Raw genomic sequence first — 22243 nt, forward strand, 5'->3', positions numbered from 1 at the left:
CCTGTCTTTCTGATGTCATGCTAGAGATACCAGGGGTGCTGAGGTAAGTAGAGCCCGCTCACACTGCTGTCCGCCATGTCTATCTGATATAATGCTAGCGATATCAGGTGTGTTGAAGTAAGAAGATGCTGCTCACACTTCTGTCCACTGTATTTCTATTTTAATGCTCAACATACCAAGGGTTCTGAGGTATGAAGAGACTGCTCACACTGCTATCTACCATTTCTTTCTAAATACCTGGAGATAGCCTATAGCATGCTACTGACACGATATCTCTAGGTTGCAGCAATTGAGCTTCTTACTGCACATGCTCACAGGCACCTGTCCTATTAACAATCTTGGACAGGTTTATTTTAGTGTCACAAGACAGCGGCTATTTTGATATATTACCGTGATTACATCCCCAGATAAAATGAGCTTGATTTGCTAATTAAAGTTATTTATGAATAAAGACACAATGACATTTACTTTAGGCATTTATTTTTTCCTATTAGAGAACTCTTTTAAGGATAATTTTCCTTAAAATGTCACATTCAATTATGTCTTTGAGCCATTCTAACTGCTTCATTCACAATAGTCCTTCATTCTAAGCCAAGCTCTTCTAGCATGCTCTGCTTAGATTGTCCGTAAAGCGTTCGCTCTGGAAATTTGTGTTAAAGTCTTTAAACAAAATACCTTGCAATGATCTGGTGTAGAAAGAGCTCCTCCAGAGATAGTATAAATCATAGCCCTGCAGGAGCTTATCGCAGTTTATATCCGGCCCTGTACACAAAAAAAGCATGTAATAAAGGATGTGAGTAAAATATTTTAATAAATATTGTAAAATGGAGTTTTAGGATGATCACAAGCTTTAAAAGGGTCATTCCCATCTCAGTCTTTGATAGCTAAGGTTTGCATAACTCTATATAAGCATCGGCCACAGGACGTGAGCCTCTGGAAAAAGATTATAGATATTCGTATTATGATTCTAATATACTGTACAGGGGAACTTTTACTTCCATAACCTTTGTGCTTAAGGTTTATAAAACTGAACATCAATTATATCTTCCTAGTATCCCTACTGAAGAATCTGAAGCATGCTAATATTGTAACACTACATGACATCATCCACACAGAATATTCCCTAACATTGGTCTTTGAGTACCTGGTAAGTAAAACATTTTTTCTTTTGTGTATGTCCTATAACTGGCGTCTGCATATGGCATAGATGTAGATGGCAGTAATAAATCCTTTCTTCTGCCAGATTGTCCCTCTACTGCCCATGGAGAGATTTGGAAACTGCCATAAGTTCGCTATGGATATTTCATGTTTGTTGTCGGAATATCCCTTTAAAAGGACATTCTTATTATTTAATGTTATTGCATTTTCGTAGAAAATTTGCATAATTGGTGGGCCCTCTTGGACCCTTACCAATCTGGATACCAAAGGAAAAGAGGACCCTTTATAATTTTTTTCTTGACACTCACTGTACAGGAAACTGCAGGACAGCTCCATTGAATTGAATGTGACTGTGCTGCAGATCTCTGCACAGTGGGTGATCGCAGCATTGCTGTGTGAGAGAAATCCGCTGAGCAGTCATTTCTCATTAGGATCCCAACAATTGGATTCTCACAAGTGAATAACTGATCACAGATCTGCAGTACATGGACATGGCCTCTATAGAAATGATGGAGAACTTTCGGCCACCGCCGGCACGAGTAACAACTGATCGGTGGGGGTGCCAAATATCGCATTGGCACCAATCAGATATTCATGGCTTATCCAAAGGATGGATCATCAATAAAAAGCAATGGCCAACCCTTTTAAAGAAAATGTGGCACCAGATTTTTGCTGCTTCTGTTTGAGATCTGCATAAGGTGCTGATTATAACACTTGGTTATTTACTGGGCTTCTTGCTGTACTTTTATCTGCTGCAGCTCTGTTGGTCTTCTCAATCAATAGCTCTTGCCATCTAGTCCTCAATATTCAATCGCTCTAGCTATCCCCACCTCCATCATTATTTAGCAGCTTTCTGTCTACGTACAATGTACAGGCGGGATTAGACAGAGCTCATCATTAAGAAGACTAGCAGATCTTCAGGAGATAAAACAGTGATTTTATTAAAACTACAGGAAGAAGACAGTAAGTTTCACATCCCTAGAATCAGGGTCTCTGGCCCTGTTTTATGCTGCCTTAAGATATGGAAGCAAAAAAACTGGTAACAGAGTCCATTTAATCATATCCAAGGCACATACGGTAATAATTTGTAGAATTTCATTTGTTCATCTCTACACTTCAGATCTTTATGATAACACCATGTGGCGCCACACAGCTGGAAAGTGACACAGGCCAATATTTAACCTTTAAAGTTTATAACATCAGCTTACAAGACTTTATGTAGGAATAAAGAATAATTCCATGCTCCCCATAGTGGTGGAAGTTTATCTATATCTGTCAGATTTCCTGATTCCAGTGTTTAATTTTATTACTAACAGGACAGTGACCTAAAACAGTACCTGGACAACTGTGGCAATCTGATGTGCATGCATAATGTGAAGGTAAGTGGCTGACATGGAACCACATGACATTACATTTTCTTTACAATTTGTGTTGTATGCCACTGTATGCCTTTATAATAGCATATGGTAACTACTCACATCGGAGAGAGCAACAAGGCATGACCACAGTCTGCCCAGAGTCTCACCTTGAGGGGGTGACATTAAGTGACCGACAGATGTTTTTTTACAAACACATTAGTATAGCAGAAATAGATGTTAATAGATGTGGTTTTTCCTACACGGCACTTTGAAAGGTGGCAGGATTTGCGCCAGTGCAGTTATCAGCCACATAAGCAAACAGATTAGCTACAAATCTAAAAGTGATGATCTCTTGCTTTACTCTGTTGGCAAGGTGAAATGTTTTCTATGAAATAGAAAAGATACAGGATTGTGCCCACAGCTCCTGTTCGTTGATCACAAACCTCATTATGCACACTGAAGCATCATGAAATGGATTGTCATCATTGCCCTTCAATAGTCAAAACAAAAAAAAAAACTGGTTGCCATGCCCCTTTAACCCCTTAAAGACCGCCGATACTCCTTTTAATGATGGCAGTTAAGGGTACTTATTCCTCAGCACTGCTTTTTAACGGCACTGGGAAATAAGGTTATAGCGCTCCCCAGGATCAGAAATTCTCTGGGGTCTCGGAGAACATGATTCGGGTCAGTTTTTACTGCCCCCAGTGTTGCGATCACCGTTATTAACGGAATAACGGCGACCGCAAAAAAAGTGTGATTTCCTGTTTATTTCTAGCACATCATAGGAGAGAAAAATGAGGTCCCCCGAGTCCCCCCATTACCTCCGGCACCTCCTGTATCCCCCGGTGATGTCCCCCAGCCCTCGGCGCTTCTTCTTCTGGGAAGAAAATGGACGGGACAGTGCGCCTACCGAGATCTGCCGGCCAGCACCCGCAACAATAGGAGATTTTTCCTATTGGTTCATTTTGATCACTGTGATAACGACCCTATCACAGTGATCAAAATAAAAAAAATAATAAACCCCCCTTATCACCCACTTAGTTAAGTAAAAATAATAAAATAAAAAAATGTATTTCCATTTTCCCTAACCCTAGGTTGGGGTTAGAGCTAGGGTTAGGGTTGGGGCTAAAGTTAGGGTTGGGGTTAGAGCGAGGGATAGGGTTGGGGCTAGGGTCAGTACAAGGTTAGTACAATATGTCACAAAAAACATTCTCAGAATCAATGGGATTCATTGAAGCGTTCCAGAGCTATAACTTGATGAAGTGACAGTGGTCAGAATTGTAAAAATTGGCTTGGTCATTAAGGGGTTAATTCTTTTATATGTGCTTCGCCTGGTATGATATGATATATATTTATCTAATATATAAAGCTGAATGTGTGTGTGTGTGTATGTATGTATGTATGTATGTATGTCCGGGATTGGCATCTGAACCGTAGCAGCTACAGCCACAAAATTTTGCACAGTCACACGTCTGGACCCCGAGAGCGTCATAGGCTATGTTGTGAGGTGAAATTTTAACCCCGCGCTTTCCAATTCACCAAACAATTTTGCCCCTATCTACATAATGGGGAAAAAGTGAAAGGAAAAGTGTTGGAGGCGTCGCAGCTACAGGCACAAAATTTTGCACAGTCACACGTCTGGACCCTGAGAGCGTCAAAGCTATATTGTGAGGTGAAATTTTAACCCCGCGCTTTCCAAGTCACCAAACAATTTTGCCCCTATCTACATAATGGGGAAAAAATGAAAGGAAAAGTGTTGGAGGCAAATTAACAGCTGCCAGATGTGAACAAGGGGGACTTAAAGAATGACAGCGATGGCACCAAAGAGTATATACTGTACAGTTGCTAAGGTGGGGCCCCAACATGGGATAATCACACCACCACGGGGATATGAACACACACACAAAATGCGCCACACACTACCACGTGCTCGAACACATATACCACCCTCAGTGCACATTTCACCACACATACACCAACCTCGCCACATAAAAGTAGAAACACAAAAGTCGCCGCTCAAAACTCGCCACGCGCAAAACTCTCCACATGCAAAACTCGCCACACGTGCAAAACTCGCCACACGCAAAACTTGCACACGCAGAAAAATTGCCACACGCAGAAAAATTGCCACATGCACAAAAGTTGCAACACATGCAAAAGTTGCCTCACACAAAACTTGCACATACTCAAAAGGCACCACACATAAAACTCGCCACGCGCAAAACTCGCCATGCGCAAAACTTGCTGCACACAACTTGCTACACTAACCTGTCACATGCAACTCGACACACAAAAAGTTGCTACACGCATGTCGCCACACAAAACTCATCTCACAAAAGTCCCTACATGCATGTCGCCACACGCAACTCAACACACACAACTTGACACACGAAACTCGCCCTAAAACACACACAAGTCTGGTATCCTTCAAAAATAAAAATCTGATTAATAAGCAGACAAACTACAAGAGCAACAAATGTACCATATAGGAATCCGGCAGCTGTCAGTCACATGACCAGTCTATTATGTGTATGTGTGAGCTAATATATACTGCCAGGGGGTGGGCTTACTGTTGGCTGGGGATTTATCAGGCTGCCATTTTAGCTTACAAATACTGAGGTAAAAATACTGACCAAATAACGTGTGAACGAGGGCTAATACAGGAGGAGATGGCATACAGCTATATACTATATACAGGAGATGACACACAGGTATATACTATTTACAGGGGAGATGACACACAGGTATATACTATATACAGGAGGAGATGACACACAGATATATACTATATACAGGAGAGATGACACACAGGTATATACTATATAGAGGAGGAGATGACATACAGGTACATACTACATACAGGAGGAGATGACATACAGGTATATACTATATACAGGAGGAGATGACACACAGGTATATACTATATACAGGAGCAGATTACCTACAGGTATATAGTATATACAGGAGGAGATGACACAGGTATATGCTATGTATAGGAGGAGATGACATACAGGTATATACTATATACAGGAGATGACACACAGATATATACTATATATAGGTGAGATGACACACAGGTATATACTATATACAGGAGATTACATACAGGTATATCTAATATATAAAGCTGAATGTGTGTATGTATGTATGTGTGTATGTCCGGGATTGGCATCTGTACCGTCGCAGCTACAGCCACAAAATTTTGCACAGTCACACGTCTGGACCCCGAGAGCGTCATAGGCTATGTTGTGAGGTGAAATTTTAACCCCGCGCGTTCCAATTCACCAAACAATTTTGCTCCTATCTACATAATGGGGAAAAAGTGAAGGGAAAAGTGTTGGAGGAAAATTGACAGCTGCCAGATGTGAACAATGAGGACTTAAAGAATGAGAGCGATGGCGACAAAGAGTATATACCGTACAGTTTCTAAGGTGGGGCCCCGACATGGGATACTCACCACACACGGGGATATGAACACAAACACAAAATGCGCCACACACTACCACGTGCTTGAACACATATACCACCCTCAGCACACATTTCACCACACACACACACCAACCTCGCCACATAAAAGTCGAAACACAAAAGTCACCACTCAAAACTCGCTACATGCAAAACTCGCCATATGCAAAACTAGGCTCACGCAAAACTCGCCACACGTGCAAAACTCACCTCATGGAAAACTCACCTCATGCAAAACTTGCACACAGAAAAATTGCCACATGTACAAAAGTTGCACCACATGCAAAAGTTGCCTCACACAAAACTTGCACATACTCAAAATGCACCACACATAAAACTCGCCACGCGCAAAACTCGCCATGCACAAATCTTGCTGCACACAACTTGCTACACTAACCTGTCACATGCAACTCAACACACAAAATGTTGCTACACGCATGTCGCCACACAAAACTCATCTCACAAAAGTCGCTACATGCATGTCGCCACACGCAACTCAACACACACAACTTGACACATAAAACTCGCCCTAAAACACACACAAGTCTGGTATTGTCCTTCAAAAATAAAAATCTGATTAATAAGCAAACTACAAGAGCAACAAATGTACCATATAGGAAATACGGCAGCTGTCAGTCACATGACCTGTCTATTATGTGTATGTGTGAGCTAATATATACTGCCAGGGGGGAGGGCTTCCTGTTGGCTGGGGATTTATCAGGCTGCCAATAGCAACCAATCACAGCTCAGCTTCTATTTTGCTACAGTTAATTAACCTGAGCTCTGATTGGTTAATATAGGCAACAAAGACATTCTCAGTATAACAAAGCTAATATATGTTGTGAAATGCTTCTATTTGCTTAGTTTTTGCCTTTTAATAATTACATTTCTATCTATTTGTTTTGTGGTTTTTGTGTGCAGAATAAATTTTTGTTAACACATTCTATTTTGCTAACAGCAGTCATTAACCCGGGCGAAGCCGGGTAGTACAGCTAGTCTAATATATAAAGCTGAATGTGTGTATGTATGTCCGGGATTGGCATCTGAACCGTCGCAGCTACAGCCACAAAATTTTGCACAGTCACACGTCTGGACCCCGAGAGCGTCATAGGCTATGTTGTGAGGTGAAATTTTAACCCCGCGCTTTCCAATTCACCAAACAATTTTGCCCCTATCTACATAATGGGGAAAAAGTGAAAGGAAAAGTGTTGGAGGCGTCGCAGCTACAGGCACAAAATTTTGCACAGTCACACGTCTAGACCCTGAGAGCGTCAAAGCTATGTTGTGAGGTGAAATTTTAACCCCGCGCTTTCCAATTCACCAAACAATTTTGCCCCTATCTACATAATGGGGAAAAAATGAAAGGAAAAGTGTTGGAGGCAAATTAACAGCTTCCAGATGTGAACAAGGGGGACTTAAAGAATGAGAGCGATGGCGCCAAAGAGTATATACTGTACAGTTGCTAAGGTGGGGCCCCGACATGGGATAATCACCACACCACCACGGGGATATGAACACACACACAAAATGCGCCACACACTACCACGTGCTCGAACACATACCACCCTCAGCGCACATTTCACCACACATACACCAACCTCGCCACATAAAAGTTGAAACACAAAAGTCGCCGCTCAAAACTCGCCACGCGCAAAACTCTCCACATGCAAAACTCGCTACACGTGCAAAACTCACCTCATGGAAAACTCGCCACAAGCAAAACTTGCACACGCGGAAAAATTGCCACATGCACAAAAGTTGCAACACATGCAAAAGTTGCCTCACACAAAACTTGCACATACTCAAAAGGCACCACACATAAAACTCGCCACGCGCAAAACTCGCCATGCGCAAAACTTGCTGCACACAACTTGCTACACTAACCTGTCACATGCAACTCGACACACAAAAAGTTGCTACACGCATGTCGCCACACAAAACTCATCTCACAAAAGTCGCTACATGCATGTCGCCACACGCAACTCAACACACACAACTTGACACACGAAACTCGCCCTAAAACACACACAAGTCTGGTATTATCCTTCAAAAATAAAAATCTGATTAATAAGCTGACAAACTACAAGAGCAACAAATGTACCATATAGAAATCCGGCAGCTGTCAGTCACATGACCAGTCTATTATGTGTATGTGTGAGCTAATATATACTGCCAGGGGGTGGGCTTACTGTTGGCTGGGGATTTATCAGGCTGCCAATTTAGCTTACAAATACTGAGGTAAAAATACTGACCAAATAACGTGTGAACGAGGTCTAATACAGGAGGAGATGACATACAGATATATACTATATACAGGAGGAGATGACACACAGGTATATACTATTTACAGGGGAGATGACACAGGTATATACTATATGCAGGAGGAGATGACACACAGATATATACTATATACAGGAGAGATGACACAGGTATATACTATATAGAGGAGGAGATGACATACAGGTACATACTACATACAGCAGGAGATGACATACAGGTATATACTATATACAGAAGGAGATGACACACAGGTATATACTATATACAGGAGCAGATTACCTACAGGTATATAGTATATACAGGAGGAGATAACATACAGGTATATGCTATGTATAGGAGGAGATGACATACAGGTATATACTATATACAGGAGGAGATGACACACAGATATATACTATATATAGGTGAGATGACACACAGGTATATACTATATACAGGAGGAGATTACATACAGGTATATACTATATATAGGAGGAGATGACATACAAGTATATACTATATACAGGGGAGATGACACACAGCAGGTATATACTATAAACAGGGGAGATGACATACAGGTATATACTATATACAGGAGATGACATACAGGTGTATACTATATATAAGGGAGATGACAAACATGTATATACTGAGGTGAAAATGAGAGGTGTGAGGTGAAAATGAAAAGGTGTGAGTGCAAAATGAGAGGAGTGAGGGAAAATAGTGGAGTGATCGGAAAATGACAGATGTGAGGTCGAAATGACAAGTGTTAGGGGGGAATGAGAGGAGTGAGGGGGAAAATAAGAGGAGTGAGGGGGAAAATGAGAGGTGTGAGGGAGAAAATGAGAGATGTGAGGGGGAAAATGAAAGATGTGATGGGGAAAATGAGAGGCGTGATGGGAAAATAAGAGAAGTGAGGTGCTATAACTAACCATAGATATTTACTATGCCCAGGCAACGCCAGGCTCTTCAGCTAGCTTAGATTTACAATCTCCATGCTTTTCTCATGGTCAACTTTATGTGGCCTGTTCAAGAGTTGGAACAGCCAAAAATCTGTTTGTCTTTGCACCTGAAGGAAAAACTAAGAATGTCGTTTATCAAAAGGCTCTCGAATAAGTAGTAGAAGATTACTTCACATTACTTGGCCAATTTAGTTAAATCTGTGTGGAATATCTCTGGTGTTGAAATATATGTTGTAAAATGCTTTTATTAGCTTAGTTTTTGCCTTTTAATAATTACATTTCTGTCTATTTGTTTTGTGTTTTTTTTGTGCAGAATAAATTTTTGTTAACACATTCTATTTTGCTAACAGCAGTTATTACCCCGGGCGAAGCCGGGTAGTACAGCTAGTATATTTATATTTAGTGAAAAATACTAATTTAAGGCCCGCATATACTGTACATTAGATGGCTATCGGGCGAACAAAACTTCAGTTGATGTTTCGGCCGTCAGCCATCTCAGCAGTACAGCTGACAGTCATACACAGAAGCGCTCATTCAGCCAAGCACTCCTGTATTCTCTATGAGAAGGCCAACATATCTGACACATCTGTCAGCAGCTTATGTTGGGGAGAACAAGGGGATCGGCAGTCCGAAATAAATGCTCGATCAACTTTTTTTTTAGCCAATCAGTTGGCCATCACCCTATTGGACATTGGAGTGTTAGTCGAGCCTCTCGATATCAGCAAACATTCTATGGGTAACTTAATACTCACCTTACCGTTTTAATGCTTCTCTTATTTCACCACTTTCCTGATTGTCTCTGAATTTTGGCCTCCAGCAATGATTTTTAAACAAGAATCAATCAATCATGGTTGTCGCAGTGGTGTGTGTGTCTGCCAGTGATTGGCTGAAGCATCTACATGTCCATTGTAAAAATGTATCACTAAAAGCCAGGATATAGAGGCTGGTAGGGTCCTTTTTTATTGAGTTTAATAATTCTCTATTGACTAAAAGCTAGCATTCGACTGCAGAAAGTAGTATTTTTTTTCCACAAAATGAGCCATTTTTTAATGGAAGATTGACTGCGAGTTCCATGCTATTTGCAGGTGATTTTGAGGAATTTGACTCAATTCATGTTGATGATTGTATGATACCTCCTGTTTGCCCACGTGCCAACTATCACTACTTGTCACAAACTGAAAGGAAAAGAATCCTTGAACTGAGAGCCCTTAATTTTACACTCCTGGAGATCACTGTGTGCATATGCCAAAATGTCAGCACTGTTCAATGTTGTATGTCCCAAGGGTGGGGAGAATAACAATGTACTGAAGTGATAGCAAGAGGCGAATCTCTGCACGGACAGACCGTCATATTTGTTCCATTCTGTACTGCAGTTAAAACTAGACTTCACATACCAAGCCCAAGGCATCAAACAGTGTCAACACAAATCATCAGAAGACGTTTGCACGACATTGGGCTACAAGCCAGATGTCTAGCTACAGGTCTTCCATTGACCTCACGCCACAGCTCTTTAATACTATCATGGTGCAGAGCAAGATGGCAATGGAGGCTGTAATGGAGGTCTATCCTCTTCAGCAATGAGTCCTGCATTTGTCTTGGACACAGTGATAGCTGGAGATTAGTCTGAAGACCATGTGGACAACGCCATGAAGAGGAGTTAATGAGGGAAGATCTCACCAGTCCTATTCCTGGTATTATAGTGTCTAGTGGCATAAGGTATGGTAGCCGGACCACACTAGTCTTCATTCTAGTTACAGTAACAGCTCGGCGTTACATTGATTTGTTTGTGGAACCAGTGGTACGATTATTTCTCCAAAGTGTTCCATGCAGCATTTTTCAACACAACAAAGCCAGGTCACAAGTTACTTGTGCTACTGTGAGCAGCCTACATCTCCTAAATGTGCTACTAAGGCCTGCAACATCTCGGATGTCATTGTTTGGCAATTGTAAAGGGAGCTGCCAGCAGCAGATCTTGATGATTTATGTGACAAAGGGCATTGAGCATGGCAGAACATTCCTCAGACAGCCATTTATAACCTTATTGATAGCTTACCAAGGCGTGTAACTGTGTGTATTTCTGCCCGTGTCCATCGTACTTGATTCTGGATAAATCGATATGTTTGGAAAACTTTGTTTCCATTTTTTTATGATTTTAACATGTCTATCAATCCTGTGATTTCCATAGTTCCATGACTTAGTTTTAAAATTTCTATATTGAATTTTTCAGTTTAATTTTTACTGTTTATCATATTAAAAATCATGTTATGCTACTGACCCCCCGAAAAGCAAGACAATCAATGAAAAATGCCTCCGAAAAAACACTGTATTACATTATTGACTTACAGACATCTGGCCCCAATGTTTTTCTGACATTCTTTCTAATATGTATGTGAGGAACCCTTAGGATACTTTTATATGGTGCTGCCACATCATAACAGCATGTGAATTACCGCTGATTGCTTTACTTCACACACATTTATATTTACATCCTTCCACGCCAATGACGAATATTGTGCTACAGTCAATGTACCAGCTTCCCTACATGCAGGACAATAGCGCCATCTGCTGGTACTTAAAGAATGATCTAGAGTGGAAATATCCGTAAAATATAGCAAGACGCACTGTAAAGAAAAGGCTAAATCATTGTAGCAAATAACTCATTGTGCTCAACTTTTCCTTATTTGTAAACATAAAAAATTGTATATCCATTAAAAGACTCTCTGAGCATATATATGTTGTACCTGTACATGCATCTGTCGGAGCTACAGTTTTTGCTTTATTATTTCCTGGACCATCACCAGTATCATGGACCAGAATAAGTACCATGTACTAAGTACACATGTATGCATCACATATTTTTTATTTATTGTATAGAATACAGTACAATAGCACATGATTGATTTTGGTATTATGTGTCACTTACCAAAGCCTTCTCTATCCCCTTAGATTTTCATGTTTCAGCTATTTCGAGGCCTGTCTTACTGTCATCGTAGAAAGATCCTGCATAGAGACCTCAAGCCACAGAATCTATTAATCAATGAAAAGGGAGAACTGAAGCTGGCAGACTTTGGTGCGTACATTTTGCTAATGGTTACGATACCTGCGCTACCCACTTTTATCACTCGTAGTGCTTCAGATAGTCTCCATACATGCCTCATACAGTGTGCAGCTGTATGGAAGAGATACCACCATGCTCCTCTATGTGATTTCAGAGGAAAATGACACAGAACTGAAGTTGTGGCATCATGCCATTGGCTTTATAGGAACTGCAGCAGCAGCATCCTATAGTCGGTGCAGGTATAATCTGTCAGACCACCTGCATAGTATAAGATAAATATTGAGTACTCCAAGGCCGCGTTCACGAGTTGAGTATTTGGTCAGTATTTTACCTCAGTATTTGGAAGCCAAAACCAGGAAAGGAACAATCAGAGGAAAAGTATAATAGAAACACGTCACCACTTCTCATTTTTTACCCACTCCTGGTTTTGGCTTACAAATGCTGAGATAAAATACTGACCAAATATTCAACGTGTTGTGGTAGATCAGCTGACTCAGCTGCACACAGAGGTAGACACAGATACACTGTTTCTTTAAATCTTCTGCTAGTTTATTATACATGTGGCATAAACCAGTGCAAAGTGAAAATAAACACAGCCCTTTGGGCAAAACAGGTAAACAAAACAAAATGGTAAACAGTCTCCGCAGCTGTCGGGATCCACCCGCTCAGGATATAACAACCAGGTTCAGTACAGCTTAACACAAAAATAAAAACACTTCTCTAGAGCTGCAGGCTCCAGACCCACTGAACACTCAATTCCCTAGGAGGCCGACTATTTAAACTCCAGATCACACCCTGGGGTGGAGATAAGATGGACAGCATCCCACTCGCTCTATGGTTCTCCACAAAAACCCAGCCCTTAACGGGAACCTGTCAGCAGGATTGTGCACAGTAACCTACAGACAGTGTCAGGTAGAAGCCGTTATACTGATTACAATGATACCTTGGTTGATGAAATCCGTCTTGTTTTTGTTGTTTAATCTTTATTTTCAGTTTTTAGTTAATGATATGCCCGTGCTCCGGGGTGGCCTGTGGGGGGTCTTCATGTGATGCTCCGATTAGGTATTTATCTGTATTACTTCTGACAGGTCACTGAACCCTCATTGACCTGCTCTGTAGCACAATGACATGTATTATGTGCCAATAATAACTGTTCTTCGTGTTATTCAGCTAGAAAAAAATCAATTTGAAAATGGCGCCCACCGTGAGTGCGCAGTAGCAGCTATCAGTGTATATAGCTGTGATCCGATAGGTGCTACTGCACATGCGCCGGCGGCGCCATCATACTGGAATGGCGTCTCCCATATTCCATATTATCTGAAAATTTGTGATAATCCAAGCTCATCGAATATATTGATGTTATCGCCTTATATGTGCCAGATGTGCCAGAGCAGTATATATTGCTGATTATTGCTCTACTAAAAGACAGAACCAAAGGGTGACATGTTTTAGGAATACAGCTGTTTTTTCATGATAACACAAGTTACAAAACTTTTGGGAATATTACCTTCCTCAGCTGATTCTGCACCAGGGGATTTTCGAATATAGTATCATTAATAGTTAATTAATTTCTCTGTCGGGTGAAGCCGCAATGTGCCAGTGGTAATATGAAAAGCAGAAAACTACTACTTGGTCTCAGTTATGTTTGATCTAGAAGAAAAGAGTAATCCCATTTGTTTGCTTAGGAAAAACAAAATGTAAAATCATCTGCTTTTAATAAAGGAAAAATGTAAATTCTTCATCTATAATGCAAATTTGTAGCAATCACCCAGGTAATGTTTCTCATTGTCTCTGAGAATTACAGCACATATACGTACCCTAGCTTTGGCAGCTTTTTTTCTATTTATTCCATGGCATGTCATGAGGAGTTGTGTATAGGAATCATATTATAAAATATAGAGTTCCTACATGTAAGTAAATGGAACCTGTCACTCCCCCAGGGCCTATTAAAGTAAAAGAGCCACCTTCAGTAGCACTAAGGCTGCATTCTGTTTAGTATCCCTAGGAACGCTGGAATAATGAGTTTTATAAATTTCCCGCCATACCTCTATTGAGTCAAGGAGGTATGTTTTCTCCCCCTGACTCAACCGCCTAGCAGCCGTCCATCATCCAGCTCTGTCCTCCGTGCGCCGCCTCTTCTCTTTCTCGCCGTCACCGTCGCCTGCACTCTGCAATCAGTTCCTGAGCATACGCCGTACGCGCTGCCCGTGAACTTACATCAGGTGCCTGCGCCTGTGTGTAGCGGAGGCCCCAGATCCCGCCCCGCAGTGTGTCATGATGTATTCACACTGCGGAGCTGGGAATCTGGCGCCTGGGCAGTGGAGCGGGTCACTGTGCTCCATTTAAGATAGTGCCGAAGTCTCGCGAGACTTCACAAATCTCACGAGACATCAGCACTATCTTGAATGGAGCCCAGTGACAGATTCCCAGCCCTGCAGTGTGAATACATCATAGCACACTGCGGGGCGGGATCTGGGGCCTCCGCTACACGCAGGTGCAGGCACCTGATGTAAGTTCACGGGCAGCGCGCACGGAATATGCTCGAGAACTGATTGCAGAGTGCAGGTGGCGGTGACGTCACGAGAAAGAGAAGAGGTGGCGCACGGAGGGCAGAGCTGGATGATGGATGGCGGCAAGGCGGTTGAGTCAGAGGGAGAAAACATACCTCACTGACTCAATAGAGGTATGGCGGGAAATTTATAAAACTGATTATTTCAGCGTTCCTAGGGACAATAAACATAAGAGCCACCTTCGCAGAATGCAGCCTTAGTGCTGCTGAAGGTGGCTCTTTTACGTAAATATGCCCTGGGGGGGTGACAGGTTCCCTTTAAGGATGAACAGAAAATACAAGTGTTTGCCCTATCTTGTGCGTCATTCTTCTTGAGTGTTAATGACATATATACAACAACATAATACATTTTTTGATATGTATATATTTGTGTTTCAAGGTCTTGCCAGAGCCAAATCTGTACCAACTAAAACTTACTCCAATGAAGTGGTGACACTATGGTACCGACCTCCAGATGTTCTACTGGGATCTACAGAATATAGCACACCTATAGATATGTGGTGAGTGACAGAGGATTAGGGAATAATTTGTTCCCGTCATTCTTTATAAAAAAAGTGTGCCACTACCAGGACCAATTCAAGCTTTCCTGGCTCCTGAGGTGAAAATTGAAATAGCTCCTCCTCTCCTTTCCATAAAAAAATCTATTAAAATATAAACTAGTGATGGGTGGACCCCTGGATGTCGAGTTCAGCCAAACTTTTAAAAACGTTTGGTTCAAGCAACAAAACGGTACCCGAACTCAAACCTGGACCCCATTCAAATTAATGGGGGGCCCAAATAGCCAGCGTTTCCCGCGCTGTCATCTCTATGACAGAGTGAGAAACACCAGCTTTTTAAATTATTTATGTTTTTATTCATTAATAATAAATAAACAGTATAAATAAAAAATGGCGTAGGATCCCCCTTAATTTTCATAACCAGCTGATGGAAAGCTGACGGCTGCTATTAATATTCTGGGAAGGGGCTAATAGCCATTAAGGTTCTCAGGCTATTAATATCAGCTCACAGCTGTTTGCTTAGCCTTTACTGGTTATTATAGGGCAGATGCCCTAAATTTACTTACCAGCAAAGGCTGAACAAGACAGTTGCAGGCTGATATTAATAGCCTAGGAAGGGGCCATAAGATGCGCCAATTCTGGTGCTTGGCCACGTTCTTCCCTCTTAGCCTGGTGCAGTGGCAAGTGGGGTAATAGTTGTGGGGTTGATGTATGGATGCTGACATCAAACCAAAGGGTTAGTAATGGAGAGGTGTTTAAGACACCCCCATTATTAACCCCATAGTCAAATGTAATAAAGACACAGAGTAAAGTCCTTTATTTGAAATAAAAACTCCTCAACCCTCTTTTACCCATTTATTCTTAAAAAATAAAAAAGCAAAGCTATACTCACCTTTCTGCCAATAATCCATTAAGCCCATGTCCCACGATGATCCGGACATCAGTGATGCAACCTCTCACTTTGAGAGATGCTCCCATCACTCTCTGTCCTTGAATTGAAAATAGACCATACAAGGGCGAAAGTGATTCAGTAGCCAAGTATATATCCTGATCTGAACCCAATTGAACACCTATACGGAATTCTGAAGAGACAAGTTGAGCATCACTCTCCATCCAACATCCAGACTCAAAAAGAGGTCGTTCCTGAAGAAGGGAAAAAGATAGATGATGCAATATGTCGCCAACTTGTTCATTCTATGCCTAGAAGACTTGGTGCTGTCTTTAAAGGGGTCCAAAATGATATGTTTGCAGTTACTCTGTGTGACTGTAGTCTTATGAATTCCCCAGCACACGCCGGTGGGTTATACATACTCCCGGCCTCGCTCCATACGCTTGTATTGGGCAAGGCTGCACCCAGTCTAGTGGCGAGGCCATCTATTGAGCGTGTCCGATTATTGGTCGTGGCCTCGATCAATACAAGTGTATGCTTGAAGCCGTGCCCCCTGGAGTATGCATAACACATACATTACCGCCACTACTGACTCAGAAACCAGGGGATCACCACAGCGCACAGTGCGTACGTTGGGCACACAGAGTGACTACAGACTTATCATTTTGTCCCGGACAACCCCTTTAAAAATCATGGAGGTCGTTCAAAATACTATATGTGGTAGTTTTTTGATGTGGGGTGTATTTATTTTTGCATCAACTAATTTGAGTAAAATTGAAGCTTTTGTAATGAAGCTTATATTAATCTTACTTTCATGGTATGGGTTAAAAAAATGTTGAAACTATGAAACTCAATCTCGTCAAAGCAGATGGATCTATTGGATCTACAGTATCCCAATAAGAAGACTGTAACTTGGCGCCTGTGCAGTTTATTAACATTAGTAAATGTATTCAGTGCAACTAGGAGCAATGAAATAATGAGGTATTAGCACATGTATACAGGTAACACAGACATACATGAGGCAAATGGCTGAACAGTTTATAAGCAACACTTGTTAAACCAGCCTGCTATCCAGTCACATAAGTGCAACTGACTAATGCAGGAGTGGGAATCTCAGGTATCGGGTACCACATAATCCTTCGTAACAGCGATGCTATCACGAAGGGAAATAAAATGGCGGATGTCCTCTGAGCTTCTTCTTCCCACAATGCACCACTACAGAGCAACGAGATAGGAAGAGCTGAGGAATAAAAAGCTAGTGCCAATAAGCAAAATCAACCACTAGAGGGAGCCTGTGTACTGCAAACAAACTCGGTAATAAAACATGACATTTAATGCTGAAGCATGACAGGCCGATATATGACTGCGCCCGCCACTGGTGTCGGTTTATGCATTTTCCTTTTAAATCAAGTTCAAGTAATTTACATGTTGGAAATATTGTATACACAAGTGCATGGTTCAGGATATTGAATTAAAGGTTTTCTAAAAAAAAGTTTTCTATTTTGTATAGGGGAGTTGGCTGTATTTTATATGAAATGTCCACAGGACGACCCATGTTTCCTGGTTCCACAGTTAAGGAAGAACTGCATTTAATCTTTAGGTTTCTTGGTAAGTATACGGCCTTTTTATCCACAGGATGAAGACTGAGGGAATTGTCTTATGCTGAAACTTGTATAGGAGGGAAAACGACTAGACTTATCCCTTTTTCCATTGATATGAATGGGAGTTAACTGATTACCAGCACAGCTTTTACTGCTACACTGATGGCCAGGACTGAAACCATCCTTTTTTCTCCTTATTCATAAGGTTCCAGCAGCTGAACCCAACCTTTTTGGCTCTTATGTTGTATTTTATGAAGTGCCAAGCTTTGGTTAGAGGGTTTTCCTCTAGCTAACTAATGAAAAAAAGTCACCTTTTATCATTGTTACATCTGGAGAATAACTTACTGCTGGGACTTGGGGACTGGGAATTTTTGTCCCCGATAGGGCACTTTTCACCCCATACAAAATGGAGGGCCAGGATGGCCAACTGCTGGTCCATTAATTCTCTATTGGGCAGCTGGAAAAAGCCAAGGGTAGCGCTGGCGAATGAATGGAGCTGCCGTTGAGCATGTACGCTGCTTCTCCATTCTAACAGGGAAAAAAGATTCCCATCCAACTGATCAGTGTGGATCCCAGCGGTCAAACCCCAGCCATCAACAAGTTATAACCTTTCCTGTGGATAGGTGATAACTTGTCTTCACCGGACAACTCCATGAAGGACTTTGAATTATATAGTCTACATATTATCAATATATTATGTCTATAGGTAAAAAATCAGTGGCATTACTATATACAAAAAAGTCAGTGTAGTCCAGGCTTAAGATATAATTAGAGTTGCACACATTCAGTAAATTTTTCTGTATTGTGCCAACACATTACAGTTTGTCCATGTGGGATTTTCTGAATGTGTCATCCATGATTCTAGTTCATGTGTCACTTTAATACTTCTTGCCCTAAAAGTCTAAAATAACTAAATTACTAAAGTCTAAAATATCATCTATATATCTACCTGCTATCTTCTTCAGGAACACCCACCGAGGAGACGTGGCCAGGCATATCTTCTAATAAAGAGTTTAAGGCTTATGGTTTTCCACAATACCGCGCACAACCGCTGAAAAGTCACACGCCTAGGTAATGTGTTATAACTAGTCCTTTGGGTATTCCAGAGATTTTCCTTCTTATCATGGAGTTTGGGATCTTCTTGAAGAGAATCCAAGTACATGTTGTCTTAGATACATCAAAAGTTGTGTTTAGATTTGTATTTATCTACTGACTATTACTAATAGTGGAGCTTCTTTTTCAGGTTGGATTCTGACGGGATTGAATTACTGTACAGCCTCCTGTTGGTGAGTAGGCCACTGAAATGTTATACTAGCGTACAGCTGCTGTAGACTGGCTTTTTTCTTTTACAAGAGAGAGATGTATATATGAAAATAGTAGGCAGCAAAATTGTATTTTGTGAAAATAATGCACAGCTGTCAGTTGTTTTCTAAGAGTGATTCATATAAAGGGGATTTTCAGCTGGTCCCTTTCACTTAAATGGTGTAGCTGCAGGGTGGGTGGCTGTACCACCATTGTGCAGAGGTAAAATATCCAAGATGATGCAGTACTAGACCAGATGTTAGCCGAACCCACCGATATTGGCGAGCTCAGCCGACAGTGTAATGTGTATGGGGGCTTCCCGCCTCTACCCTGACAGATGATGTCGAGCAAGAGAAGGATGCAGCATGCCTGATTTCAGACCGCCGATCCTTTTGTTCTCAGTGAGATAAGCTGCCGCCAGTGTAGTCTGGCAGTGTCTCTCTCTCATACAACACAGGAGCACTTGGCAGAGCCAATATCCCCTGTGTATGGAGCAGTTGGCTGTCTGCTATTTATTGAGTATGGGGGGCTTTAGTATCACAGGCGGGAATCCTGACGATCATAAAGTCATGCTGTAATCTATCTGCTGTCAAGTTATAAGTTGGGAAAAACCCCTTAAGAAAGACTAGTTGTCATAGCAGGAAGTCATTTTTGTTATTCTTAGAATTCTGACCCATTTTTTAAAAATGGAGTTTTATAAAAATAAATGAATTGGCCGCCTTGTTGTGATCCTAACTATTTCTTAGTTTAATTCAGACTTCTTATGAAACATCTGCTTCACATCTTTTAGTATGAGGACAAGAAGAGGATATCAGCAGATGCCGGGCTACAACATCCTTATTTCAAGACCCTTGGAGAGAGAGTGCTCTCACTATCAGACAGTGAGTGACTGCATGCTACACATGGCTTTTCGGTGACATAGGACGTCTCGGTTTTATGCTTTGTAAAGCGAGTTTGTAAAAAGATGTCGTCTTGTATAAAATTGTATAACATTCGTTCACCTCTTTATAGATACCTCAATCTTTACTCTGAAGGAAATCCAGCTTCAGAAAGACCCTGGTCACCGCGGCTCCATCTTCCATCAGACAGGTATAGATAAAGGGCACTATAACCCAACAAGAGTATCATGAGCCCAATAAATAGTTTTACTAAATACATTCTAATTAAAATATACTCCGATACGCAGATTTCCATAACAAATCACCCAAATACTACATAGTTGTATGGGACACCATTTACCTCTAGTAATGTAGTGGGTAAAACAAATAGATAAGAAATATCTATGCACTTACATGTTCTGCCATGCTGCATCGGTGACAGAACCAGCGCCTCCTGTATCTGGAAACCGAACGCTGATGAGGGGCATAAAGTTAATTTCCTCCTGGCAGCGAGGGCAGGTTCACAACGCTACTAACCTGCAGATTAACCACATATCTGCAGGTTAGTAGTGTTTTTTTCACGTGACAGTTTCCCTTTAAGCAAAATCACATCATTTTAATAAAAACAACCACTTAACATACATTTTCCATTTTCTGTCAGAAATAACTACTGACAAACACAAGAAACCAAAATATAAATAGACGCGAACAATAGACAAAATAAAAAATTAAATTCTTCTTTCACATAGACATGGGAACCAGGACACAACAGATTCTCGCTGGTTATTATCATTCAACCAATTAGTACCAAAAAGTACAAACAAAAAAATTGCCAAAATTCGCCCTGACGTCAGCTCTGCAGTAGGAGCCTAGAATAGGGTTACAAAAGCGCTCTGCTCCTCATCAGTATAGGGGATGGTAAATGGATGAGTGTTGCCATCCTCCCACCTCTGTGCCACGTTTCATACACTCAGATACCCTTAACCACTTACTACCTGATACCTGTTAAATGGGATTTTTTTTTTCTTTTGCAGGTCGTGGAAAGACCAGACGACAGAGTATATTTTAAAGCAGCACTTGCACACAGGATAACCTCCATTCTCCACTGCCTGAGGCTCCTGCAGTAATTAAAAGCTATAAGTATTAACATTGACTTACTAGTCTGCAGTGAGTCTTTTGCTAAATGTACTATCATGTGGGTATCAGTGCTGGGTACAAGGACATATATATGAGGGACTACTCTTAGAGATCCCACCAGCGCCTTATTTGCCCCCATTCATAAGGAAACATTAGCTGAAATGTTTCCTCCAATGTGTATGTGGATTTGCTTCTGTTATTCTTACCGCAGGCACTATTTTACATGTCTTTATTGGCATATACTGGTAGGAAGCAGATATCTCTAAGTTTCCAATTACATGAGTAAGAAAACGTATGTACGCTCCCACCATGGGGATTAATGTAGTACATTCCAAAATGGTCACTGTGCGTCAATGGGTCATAAACAGATCATTCTCTAAAACTCTGCCTCTGACAACTACAGTGGCCTGCCATTGTCACAGGATACCTTAATGGAAAGAGTTACCTGTGTCTGTCATCCAGGTGTAGTAAAGCTGCCATCCTGCCGGCTGCAGAGGTCTTCAGCCTTTTCTTTACATTTACTGTACATTGAGAACAAGCTTCATCCACTCAGGCGTGCTCTTGAGCAACATTCATTATTACTCGTTGCTTGTATAGCTCCAACATCATCACTTAAACGGGTTGTCCACTACTCAGACAACCCCTTCTCAATCCCTGTGTTTGCCCCTTGTAAAATAATAACACTTATACTCACCTCCAGTGCTGGCAGAGTTGCAGCGGTGCCGGCACTGGCTCCCCCGGGCATCTGTGACAGTGTTATTATTTTACAAGGGGGAAACATAGGGATTGAGAAGGGGTCGTCTGAGTAGTAGACAACTCCTTTAAAATTTTGTCATGGCCTTTCGATTTCATGACCTTTCTATAAGATAGCTCAGTAATAGGAGATCGGTGTGGTGTTCGACACCCAACGCCCCCACCAATAAGTTGTTTTTTGTTACAGTTGCCGTTCTGCAGTACAGCTTCCATTCCAAAGCACTGGAGCTGTTTTGCAGTAGTTGTCACTGGCTGGCAGCGGCCGCTACACTTTGAATGGACTGCTGCAGTCTTCGACTCTCTCGAGGCTTCAGTCATTGCTCAATACATAGTGCGCAGTGACTGCAAACACGCCGG

General features: G+C 41.5%; 1 protein-coding gene across 5 annotated transcripts in view; it reads left to right on the forward strand.

Annotated features, from left to right (window-relative positions):
• Positions 1–21149, forward strand: part of CDK18 (cyclin dependent kinase 18) — a 223748-nt gene extending 202599 nt beyond the window's left edge. For all 5 annotated transcript variants that reach the window (XM_077295121.1, XM_077295118.1, XM_077295119.1 and 2 more), the window contains 10 exons: positions 1053–1147; positions 2475–2537; positions 12149–12272; positions 15209–15329; positions 17726–17823; positions 18782–18887; positions 19060–19102; positions 19909–19999; positions 20130–20207; positions 21031–21149. In XM_077295121.1, the coding sequence (XP_077151236.1) occupies positions 1053–1147; positions 2475–2537; positions 12149–12272; positions 15209–15329; positions 17726–17823; positions 18782–18887; positions 19060–19102; positions 19909–19999; positions 20130–20207; positions 21031–21065 (854 nt within the window). In that variant the 3' untranslated portion in view covers positions 21066–21149. The remainder of the gene's footprint in view (positions 1–1052; positions 1148–2474; positions 2538–12148; positions 12273–15208; positions 15330–17725; positions 17824–18781; positions 18888–19059; positions 19103–19908; positions 20000–20129; positions 20208–21030) is intronic.
• The last annotated feature ends 1094 nt before the right edge of the window (positions 21150–22243 follow it).

Source organism: Ranitomeya variabilis, chromosome 3, assembly GCF_051348905.1.
Source record: "Ranitomeya variabilis isolate aRanVar5 chromosome 3, aRanVar5.hap1, whole genome shotgun sequence".
Taxonomy (NCBI): domain Eukaryota; kingdom Metazoa; phylum Chordata; class Amphibia; order Anura; family Dendrobatidae; genus Ranitomeya; species Ranitomeya variabilis.